The 12060-nt window shown below is 39.1% G+C and overlaps 1 protein-coding gene across 1 annotated transcript; it reads right to left on the reverse strand.

Annotated features, from left to right (window-relative positions):
• Window positions 1-7376: 7376 nt before the first annotated feature.
• On the reverse strand, window positions 7377-11837 carry LOC110523896 (cathepsin L1). The gene is made up of 8 exons (XM_021603016.2): window positions 11680-11837; window positions 9902-10040; window positions 9625-9747; window positions 9302-9451; window positions 8831-9055; window positions 8394-8562; window positions 7975-8092; window positions 7377-7793 (listed from the first exon to the last, which is right to left on the reverse strand). Exons 2-8 carry the CDS (start codon window positions 10028-10030, stop codon window positions 7694-7696), a joined length of 1014 nt encoding a protein of 337 aa, XP_021458691.2. The 5' UTR covers window positions 10031-10040; window positions 11680-11837; the 3' UTR covers window positions 7377-7693.
• Window positions 11838-12060: the final 223 nt, after the last annotated feature.

The following is a 12060-nucleotide window of genomic DNA, read 5'->3' on the forward strand; positions in this document are numbered from 1 at the left end:
CGAAATACCTGAAGGAGATGTAAACAAAATAATTAGCGTAGCCGGCGCTACACAAAACGTAGAAATAAAATATAAAACATTCATTACCTTTGACGAGCTTCTTTGTTGGCACTCCAATATGTCCCATAAACATCACAATTGGGTATTTTTTTCGATTAAATCCGTCCATGTATATCCAAAATGTCCATTTATGAAACCCGTCTGATCCAGGAAAAAACAGGTTTCCAAAACGCAACGTCATTTTTTTAAATTAAAAAAGTTGCCTATAAACTTTGACAAAACACTTCAAACTACTTTTGTAATCCAACTATAGGTATTAGTAAACGTTAATAATTGATCAAATTGATCACAGGGCGATCTGTATTCAATAGCAGCAAGTCTTGAAATCATGGTCCATTTTCTCTCTTTCATATCCATCCAGTGTGTACTCGATGACAGGAAGTGCCTATTTCTCATTTCACCAAGGATTAACTTCAACCCAATTCCCAACACTGGCGACATCGTGTGGAAGCTGTAGGAACTGTAAACTGGTCGCTATCTATTTTCCCTTGCCATAGACAATACAGAGACTGGCGGAGGGATATTTGTTTTTGTTTTTTTGTGAACAGTTTTCCTTGGGGTTTTGCTTGCTACACACGTTCTGTTATAGTCACAGACATGATTTAACCAGTTTTAGAAACTTCAGAGTGTTTTCTATCCACACATACTAATCGTATGCATATACTATATTCCTGGCATGAGTAGCAGGACGTTGACATTTTTAACAAAAATATTTTTAACAAAAAGCTGAAAAAATTCACATGCTCCATAAGAGGAATATTAACAACAGCAGGTGGTGTATTGGTAATTCTTTGCTCTCAGTTCTCAATCCTATATGATCCTTAAATACTAATTTGACATGGGTGCTAAAGACAACACTAAGTACTTTTAGTAAAAAATGTATAGTACTCTGGTAACCACCATGCCAAAGCTATGTACTGTATGCAGTGGCGACCTGTCATTCAGGGCATGGGGGGGGCTTGCCTGTTCTGCTTGTTATTTTGGCAAAAATACGTGTCACATATCAGTTCGCAAACAATGTAAAAAAAACAAAACAAATTGAGTTAATAAAGCCTCATACAAACATGGTCTCTTTTTTGATTTCTTGAGTAAGGCAGCTCCAAAATGCAGGTGTTTCAGCCAAGCTCAGTGCTTTCTGTGGTGGTGGGGCTTGCCAGCGGGCAAGACAGAGCATTGTGCCTGATTAGCTCAGTTTTCTGTCATGATTGGCTCAGTTTTCTGTCACTCATGGGACAGTCAGTCACCCCCAATTCTAAGATTAGAGTTCGAAAATGTTAGCCCCTTGGGTTCTGCCATAGAGTTATATTAGAAGTGCCCATCCAAGAAGGTTCAAGGTCATTGGCCACAGATAGAATGACATCAAATCACGTTATATCTACAGTAGCTTTGATTGGACTGATCATGTCAACATCATACTTTCAAAATCTTAGCTAGCAAGCTAGCAGTCGTCACCTTGAATCAAGTTAACAATCAAATCCTTTTCCATTTTTGTCATATGAAGAGAAATTAGAGATGAAACATCTCGGTGCTCATCGGCGTTGGGACAAACATTATACAACAAATTGGAAATCGCATATTCAACAATGAGTGGTTTGGGAAGGAATCAGTGGCTAACTGTGAGTTCAAGACAACTGGGAACTTGGGAAAAATGAGCTACAATTGGGAAAATACGTTTGAACGGTCATTCAAATCTGGATTGTAAATCCGGCATCTTTCTCTTTGATGACTAAATCTGCCCCCGAAGAACCGCCGCGCCACTTTCCTGTTCAAGCACATCACAACATGAGTCAAAAAATGTCTTATGCTGCTTCAGAAATTATATAGGATGCCAGAGATATATGTATACTGAAACTAAAGTCATTCTCAGTGTATGTTGTGTAGTAAACTGTTAGTAGCCCATGTGCCTCACCCTAATAATTTGGTCTATTTTCCTATAACCTGTTTTAGAGAAACATAATCAAAAATTGTAAGAGCTTTCATTCTGTTAATATGTAAGAACGGCCCATGTTCTGAATTCTGTCGCTGTACATTTCAAGTGCTGAACAAATACTTATACTGACTACGTCCGTCGTCTCTCGCTCATGAATGTCTTAATCGAAATTACGGATTGCCTCTTATCCGCTTGTCGTCCCCTCATGCCATAGTTTGTACATCTCAATTGTCAGTAGAAAATAGATTTGTTTAAGCAAGTCAGACGTATCAGCTGTGTTTTTTTTAAAGGCAGTAAATGAGGCTGAATGAACTGTAGCAGTACTACCAATACTGGTTCATAAAATGTGAAAGACCAACACCTCACAAGGCTTCTTCTCTCTAAGGGGAGACCTTGAAAATGAGATCTTTCATTCTCAAAACAAGGACTGAGCGTACTGCCAAATTGCAGATACTGATAAGTGAGGATTTGTTCAGTCACTTGCATGAAAACAGAAATTGGTTTTTAGAACAGCACATGAACAGAACACATAAATAAGTAATAAGAAAAGCACATGTACAACATTTCCATCACAATGCTTTTGAAAAGCCAGACCAGCAGAAAGTAGGCCTGTCTGGACAATGCCTCTAGTAGTCATCAGCATGTATCAGAAATGTGTGATGACAGTATTCAAATAGGGGCCCTGTTATCAATGCAATGCTGTTGATCTTGCCATGCAAATTAGGTTTGAGTTACTTAGTTACTCTACTTGGTGATAAGATCACATCTTATCTTAATGATTTTACAGCAATGCATGTCTGTTCAAAATCAAACTTTATTTAAAGCTCAAATTTCTTCCAGGGGATGCATTTCAACGTGCTTTACAAATAAAATGATAGGTGGGGAAATTAAAAACACAATACATTTTCTAAACGAGACAAATGAAAATAGTAAAACAATATTAAAATAAACAGTGGACATGAGACTAATGTATTCAAATAGAAAATAAATATATAGAATGAGAGAAAATATATAAAACAGATTGTATGACTAAAAGCACAGCTAAAAGAGTGTCATAATATCTTTGTTAAAAATGACAAAGGTATCAGGGTCTGTGGATGGGGAACAGAGTATTGGGTAAGAACATTACAATCTAAATAGCATAGAAAAGACTGCTTTTCTCCGTGAGTCATTTCGCTTTAGACAAGACATTGTCAATTCTACTGATACCATGAAGAACAACAAGAAAAGACCAGTTCAGACCAGTTCCGCCATTACAAACACACCCATAAAAATAGTATAGGGGTATTAATCAGGCGATGTCATTGTTATCAATATGTCACTATTACTTGATGACATACATTGATTGTCATACCACTTGACATGGGCCTGAATATAATGTGTCTCTAGTCCCCTCTTTTGTTTGTTCTTGTTTCAACTGTGTGCTCCACCAGTGATTCAAATACAGTGGAACATAATCCATCATTCATGTGAATGGACTTGTTGTCCCATGGAGCCACATATTGCAGTGAATGGGAGACGTTGTGGGTGCATCTTGAATGGGGAGCTGTTTTAGTTAACAAAAGTCGATCTTAAGGGAGTGGTTGATGCTTACTTTGTACGTGTGAAGAGGTTAGCATAAGTTTTAGCTTTCTCCAGCATAAGAAAACAGGTCTATCAAACGGTTGTTGCTCTGCCTCTATTAGCTGTAATGAATGACTTTACTGGAAGTGGAACACCGAGCTAAACAAAACAAGTTGTACTATTCGAATAAAGTGTTCATTTTTACTTGTTACACATTTGTGACTTTCTCAGCCGTGTGTGTGTGTGTGTGTGTGTGTGTGTGTGTGTGTGTGTGTGTGTGTGTGTGTGTGTGTGTGAGATAGAACAGAATGTCCTACAACTCCCCTCTCTACCGTGAGGTATAGAAGTCTCTACAACACTAGGCTGTTGTCTCCACATTACCATACACTGCCTTTAAATCAACAAACAAACACTAGCTGCAGATAAAAAGCAGCACAGAGGAAACAGACCCATCTGTACTTTTCTCTCTTCCTGGTGTTTTCCCTCCCTTTCAGGGACAAACTCAGTCATTTCAGAGCTCTAGTCTTCCGCAATGTCTACTCAGTGGCGGTTGCTCAAGGCTCCACACATAAGGCTCCAGTTAGAAATTGACTGTATCTCAGAATATTAGAGAGTTAAATAGGTAGTTGGTAGTTGACTAGGGTATGTATATATCCTGTATCTATAACAGTGTTGTAAACAAATAGACATGCCAGCAGTAAGCACAAACTGACTTATGTGCTGGTAAAGCTTAAAACTAACTTAATGCTGAGTGACAAATGTCTCTTCACATACTGTTGATCTTGTTTGCAAAGTCACAGAAACTCCTGTAGTAAGTATGTAGGCCGTACAAGGTTTTAAATTACTGTACAGTCTGTTCTTCACTCCAGCCTGGCATATATTTAAATTAGGACCAGATAGACATATCAAATACAGTACACAGAAATATCTGTAACAATTAATTTTTAAATTAATTTCCTGCATTCCTCTTAGAGCTCGGGACTATTTTTTCAACATTTTGTTAAAAATCGCGCAAAATGTCAAAGTCCTGCTACTCATGCCAGGAATATAGTATATGCATATGATTAGTATGTGTGGATAGAAAACACTCTGAAGTTTCTAAAACTGGTTAAATCATGTCTGTGACTATAACAGAACGTGAACAGCAAGCGAAATCCCAAGGAAAACCTGGTCACAAAAAAAAAAAAGTATTCATCCGCCAGTCTGAATTGTCTATGGCAAGAGAAAATAAATGGCGATCAGTTGACAGTTCCTACAGCTTCCACACGATGTCGCCAGTACTGTCAATTTCATGGGATTTAATCCTTGGTGGAATGAGAAATAGACCCTTCCTGTCATCCAGTATACAGGTAGAGGATTATGGGAGAGAGACAATGGACGATGATTTCAAGAGTAGCTGCTATAGAATACAGATCGCCCCGTGATCAATTTGATCGATTATTAACGTTTACAAATACCTAAAGTTGGGTTACAAAAGTAGTTTGAAGTGTTTTGTCAAAGTTTATAGGCAACTTTTTTAATTTTAAAAAATGACGTTGCGTTTTGGAACGGTGCTTTTCCATGGATCAGACGGGCTTCATAAATGGACATTTTGGGTATACATGGACGGATTTAATCGGGAAAAAGACCCAATTGTGATGTTTATGGGACATATTGGAGTGCCAACAAAGAAGCTCGTCAAAGGTAATGAATGTTTTATATTTTATTAATTATTTTGTTTACGTCCATTTCAGGTATTTTGGGGTGTTGCATGCTATCAGATAATAGCTTCTCATGCTTTCGCCGAGAAGCATTTTTAAAATCTGACATGTTGGCTAGATTCACAACGAGTGTAGCTTTAATTCAGTACCCTGCATGTGTGTTTTAATGAAAGTTTGAGTTTTATCGAATACTATTAGCATTTGGCATTGCGCACTTCCATTTCCTGTTGACTAGGTGGGACGCTAGCGTCTCACATGGCTCTAAGAGGGGCCCAATGCAGCTGTTTTTTTTTTAAATCTACAAATCTAATAATTTCTGGGTAATAATTAAAGATGCACTATGCAGAAATAGCTCTGGCCATTTCCTGGTTGTTAAAATTCAGTTCACGACAACATAAGTACAGCATAGAAAATCATTGTTCCATCTAAACCTCTGAAATATATGTTCCATAAACAAAAACATATGTTTTGCTGTTTGAAGCTGGTGTAAAAACCTAAATTAAAAGATGCAAAAACTAAAGTTAAGAATGGGAAGCATAGAAATACCTCACAGAACGGAGCTACCACTTCTTAGACTTGCTTTCAATGAGAATGACCAACAGTTGTGTGAATTAGGCACGGTCGCCCAAAAGAGTTACATATTACAGCCTTACTGTAATGGTTTTCCATTGAAGTGGTCATAGAATTTTTAGCAAAAACCTATTTGTCAAGCAAGAATGTCGCTAGGACTGTCTTAGAGTGGTCTGAGTGGCAAGAAGAGCACCAAAGAGTAGCTCAATCCATCAGAGATGAAGGGCCTAATGGGGATGAATACGTATTCCAACCTGAAAACAAGCTGTTAAACGATACTGCAACTCCTCATGCAAAACCTGATTAAAACATCTGGTGTCGATGGTATTTTCAACCAGCAGCTATTGGGAAATAACAGCTGAAAGGATTTGACTGAATTTTGACTGCACTTGGCCTTTAACAAGGTTTGTAGGAAACAGTAAAAGATGGTGTAGCAGTCTTAAGGACAATATAGGAAATACAATGGGTGTGAAATTGTTTAAACATTTGCCTCAAAGCAAGTGTGTCGGTCAATTGTAAAGAAACGATTTGGTTGGCTTGCCACTTTGTATACAAATTATTAACTGTGGGTGCACATGAAGACTATTGAAAGACGGTCAAAATGCTCAACGTGAAAGCAAATATCTTATACCAAGCTGTCTGTATTGGCTTTTATCCATAAGGCCCAGGCATAAAATAAGCCTAGTTAAGCTTGTCTGAGCCAGAACTGCCATTTAGGGGCAAGAGCCCATCTTGTTTCTGTAGGGTGAAGCAGCTTGATGTACAAGTACACCCACTGAATAGGGTCTCATCCCCACCTCAAAATCCAGCTAAATGCCAAGTAAATGCATCAGGTCTTATTCACTACTGTGCAGCAAACCCCACAACCTTTAGAGGTGCTACACAGGATCTCTAGAATTTTCCAAATTTCTGAGAATGTCCATAATATCTACAGTAATAGCAGACTAAATCACAAATTTCCTGACCTGCCAGTGTTGTGTTTAGTCTAATGATTTTGCCTGCCGAAATGGCATCCGTCCTCAAATGGGAAAGCGGTGTTGGCTGTGTTATGTAGAGGTTATTGGGTCAAGACACCCTGTCATTTCCTGGTGGCCAAAAGTCACTGGTTGCTCAATTTCATTTTGTAAAAAATAAACACGCACCAAAGTGTAGGGAATCACTGTACTGTAAATTAAGACACAAAAACTAAACTTAACAGCTGTCATTTCCTGGTTGCTAAAATGCAACACTTCACTCAATTTAAGTTGAGGAAACAAGCACTGAAAGAATCCTTGTCCCATCAAAAAAAAAAAAAAAAAAAAAAAAAATCACTGAAATATATTTAAGTAAAAATCTCAAGCAGGCGTACCATGTTACAGGGAAATGGGATGCAGGGGAGATTTATTTTGAACAGCCTAGTGCTGTTGAAATTCACCTAGCTCCCAAATGACATGTGTGTTTGAGAGTCAGCCTTCACCGACTGTCATAATAGCTGCTAGATAGTGCCAACATTTAAATTAGTGCTACATCGTAGAAAAATGTAGTCGATTAGTACCACATTGTAGCCTCACAAATCCATTTTAAAAATGTTTATTTTGCTGATGTACAAAACAGTTGTAAAAGCAGAAAATTAGGAATGTACACAAGTTACACCTGTAACATTCACTTGGCTCAAGATGCATAGACATAAAAATGTATAAAACAAAAATGGGTAGAATTTCATAAATTCCCTAAATGTGCTTCTTTAAAACCCAAGCAGCAGGTTCTCATGCACCTTTCACGGATGTATTTAATTAAGGCAGCACTGTAACCATGACCCGTTTTCCAGATCTTTCATCAAATGTTTCTAAAACTAAGGTCTAGTGTACTAGAACCTTCAGGTTGTAGAACACTAGACTAGTGGGTAGCTGGCTGCCGTGGCGATGCCACAGTGGTTCTTCCTGTCTTTGGCCATGTAGATGTAGCCTTTGTCTCCCCACTTATCACTCCAGCTGAGGAAGAGACAAAACATGTTAGTCCCACAATTATAGATTCACTGCTGCTTTAGAGAAATGTATGACGTAGACCATAGTATCAGGACAAGAGGCATATTCCCCGATGAGGAAATCAACACATCCCATAGTGGTGACGTAACAAACAAAAAACATCCTAGGAAGATACTATGTACTGTACCTGTTCTTGACAATCCAGAATTTCTTGCCACCTACATCCTCTCCTTCAAAACCGTAACCCACCACCAGAACTCCATGGTCAAGCTCCTCACTGCTGCACTCCTCCTCATAATAGATGCCTACAGGGAGAGGTCAAAGTTAAATTAGTGGGTTAAGATGCTGGGTTTACCTCAGTATGTAAAACCACCGGATCTCAAAGCTAAAGGTCGTTAGGTAGCGTGTAGCTATTTACTAGACGGCAAAACTGAAATATTTGGTAAAAAACACTTTACTACAAAGATGAAACCATTTGTAAATATTAACTACAGTGTGATAAGGACAGACCAGAATAGCTCACTGCTACCCAAAAATAGTAGGTAGGGAATCCAATCCTTGCAAATATTGTAACAATTTAAAGTGGCATCGCTAACTGCTACTCACCAGACTGGTAGAACTGGAAGGATTCGTGGCTGGCATCGATGGCGACAGAGACTGGGCCAACAGACGCCACAGCCATCATCAGAGTGTGCTCCTTGCCATTGGGGATGTCCACAAAGCCGGTTTCATTGACGGCACTGAACTCTGGTCGGTAGTGGCAAAAGTAATCCTCCTGAGTAACCAGATAAGCCCAACGGCCATGATTAGTAAAAAAAACAATTCAAGCAAGTCAGTCATCCTTGGAGACATAAATCGAACTGTAATGTAGTGGAAAATGTCATTTATTTCTCAAAGTTGTAAGTCATGCCAAAATAATAACCATAGGAGTTGGAGCTACAGGAAATTATCTGGGACCAGGCTAAAAGAACAGGGCCTTTTAATAAATGCATCTTCATACCCTATTATATTTGAATTCAGACTAATAGTACACAGGGCCTTACCTTGCCCACATAGGGGTAGGACGCCTCTGTGTCCAGGCCGCCGTTGTCCTTTACATACTGGAACGCCAAGTCCATGAGACCCCCATTACAGCCCTCGTTGCCCTGGGGTCTGGAGCAGTCCATCAGGTTCTGTTCACTCAGAGACACCAGATTGCCAGTCTTCCTGAATTGCTGGCCCTCTATGGCTCCGGTGGAACTGAACGACCAGCAAGACCCACATGAGCCCTGGGGGAAAGATTGTTAAACATCATGTTAGTATTTCATGTCAGAACACTGACATGTGCATATTAAGCCAGTGTATGTAAGTAATAACCCATTTGCCACATACTGTAAATTACAGGCATGTCATTGGTAAGCATGCAAACAAGCCAGACATTTCCTAAATGTAAGAACTCAGGAAAGCCTGCATTAAGTGACAGAGCATTGTGTGTGGATAGGAGTCATGACTCATGAGTGTGATTCAGATCTCACCTGGTCCTTGACGGGAGTGACGTAGCCCTTCTCTCTCCAGTCCACAGCTTTAGGGGCCTGCAGGTAGTTGGGCTCCATGAACAGAGAGCCCTTGTACTTCCTCTCAGTAGTCTGCTTGTAGCCGTTCAGCTGCCTGAACTCGTCGTTGGTCTAGGGAGGAAGGAATTCAGATAAACACGTTGAAATGTAGTCTACCTGGCCAGATGTGTTCTGTAAGTTACCATCTGAATTTAATATGTAGGTTTAATGTCTTGCACCCAGAATGAGTAGCGGCACCCATTTCATCCATGTCAAGCACTGCTCAGCAAGGTGATTCTTCTTACCATGTCACCAAAGTTGTTCATGCCCAGACGATAGGAGTGTTTTCCCATAGAGTGGTCCAGGTTGTGCATCTCAATCTTTTTCAGGTTCTTCTCCCAAACCATCCTCCTCCAGCCCTCCTCTCTCTAACAATGAGTGAAAAACAGTCAGAAAATACACAATCCATGTAATATTGTTAAACTGAGTTAATTGTAATTTACAGCTACATGTATGCAAAGGCACCAATTATAGCCACTGAGGGGTTCCTATGTGCTCCTCTACTTCTGTTTAAACACCCACCTCATGGTAGTTCTTGCTGTGCCAGTTCTTCCACAAGTGCCAGTGGCCCTCCAACTGAGAGTCAAACATAGGGGCTGCATACACAGCACTCATACAGAGCACCAACACTGCCAAGTAGAGCGACGTCATAGTCAAACAACTTAAGGGAGAGAGCAGAGTCATCAGTCAGCCTTGTATTCAGTGTTAAGAATCTATACATTAAAGTGTTGAAATTGCTTCTTTGAAACAATAGAGCTTCAATGTTATAGCCACTACCAGAAGAAAATAGAGGCTGGGCAGCACCAACTTTTCAGTAGAAGAGCTACAGCTATCCATTTGGTCTCCCACCCAGGGTTTTAACCAAGCCCTGCTTAGCTTTGACATGTCCCTGACTACTACCCATGTGGTACAGTGAGAAGTCTCTCACCTTCAGATTCACTGTTGCTAGCAGTCATTCCAAAGGATAGGTTTAACAGAAACAATGAAATCACCCTACATATCAATGACACTATTCAGGCATATACAAGATTTGTGAAGGCATCAGCAGCTATTGTTCAAAGTCAACTAAAAAGAGACACATCTAGAGTTAAGCTTCACTTGATTTAAAAAGTAATCTTAAAATTAGGCCATATGTTGGATTCACATCTCCCTCAACAAATATCTAAGTTAAAGAACAGGACTAAATCAAACTTACGACCTATTCTTTAACTTTTGGTTGAGCTGGAGGTGTGAATCAATCATTAATATGTAGACATGCCAAAATTAAAGCCTTGACACAAAATATACAAATCCTTCAAATGTTGATAATTGGTTGCATTGACAAAACATTTATATTATTTGTGCAATACAGTAAATAGCCTAAAAGTGTGTCTCAAACTAATGTGACAGTATTTACTCAACTAAAATGAGTAAACACATCCGTGCCACATTCGAGATGAGTCACTATAAAATGTCTTATTTGCATATCAAAGTTGGTCACGTGCGCCGAATACAACATGTGTAGACCTTAAAATGAAATGCTTACTTACAGGGTCTAACCAATGCAAAAAAAATGTGACAGCACTGAACTAATTAATCATGCATTCAAAATAGCGTGCCAAGGTCGTAGTTCTGGAGATATTCATAATTGCTATAATCTGCACACTGAAAATGGCATTGATCACCGGCACCAAATTACGCAGTTAATGAAATCAACAGCAATTAAGGTCATGTGGTTGTGCTTTTAGATGAAGCACAGTAATTAAATTGTTTATATATGTTTCATGTTTGAAAGCGCAGTGTAAAACACACTTAGATTGATTTTTGGATTAATTCACGGTTTCCATAGAATTTGGGTTGTACTTTGAGGGTTGAAAGCAGTGATAACACATTGAGGAATCAAACGCCGGTCTCTTTTTAAATTGCTGAAAATCTCATTAAGCAACACCTCATCCAAATATTAGCCGCATTTGTACTGTTTCCTATATCGTAACGTATAAAAACGATAACACTGGAGAGGTTTCGTATGTGAGATCTCCATATTCTAAAAATCTAGCGCAACAGTCAATTAAACTGAAGGAAAAAACAAAATGGAACGTTACTGTCGTTATTCCAAATTATAGCAAGTAATGCTTTTCCAAATGATAAATGTTGATATTCAAGGGAATGTTTGGTAACAGCCGGCAGCAATAACATCAGAAACTGTATCTTAACGCTGTTAGGCATTGTCGTATCAATTGAAAAGCAAATGCCCCTGATAAACGGCCATAACCCAAGAAGACCGACTGAACACTGTATAACAACCCTAGCTCAATACTTACTTTCCGTAAATTTGCAATAAAGGTGAGTTGATATATGCTGTTGTTGTGTGGACAATGCCTACTAAACACAACACTTTATACAGCCTGCTATATGTCGTGATAGTAAGGGAGGCCTGTGATTGGCTAAACGGACCTCGATATCACACAGTGTATCTTGGGATTGGCTGAAAAAGGAATTAAAAAAATCTCAGGTCCCGCACCCGAGTAAATATCCCAGCATGTGATTCCTGCCCAAGTGACCGTTTTATCCTTAAGCTGAACTTGATGAAACATCTTTAGAAGTTGATTAGATTACTGGGAGACAAAGGGTACAATGATAATATAATTATTATACATTGTAACGTCGAACCAGTTTGCATTAACATTCTTTCATATTCGGTT

The sequence above is a fragment of the Oncorhynchus mykiss genome, chromosome 5, assembly GCF_013265735.2.
Source record: "Oncorhynchus mykiss isolate Arlee chromosome 5, USDA_OmykA_1.1, whole genome shotgun sequence".
In the NCBI taxonomy this organism is placed as follows: domain Eukaryota; kingdom Metazoa; phylum Chordata; class Actinopteri; order Salmoniformes; family Salmonidae; genus Oncorhynchus; species Oncorhynchus mykiss.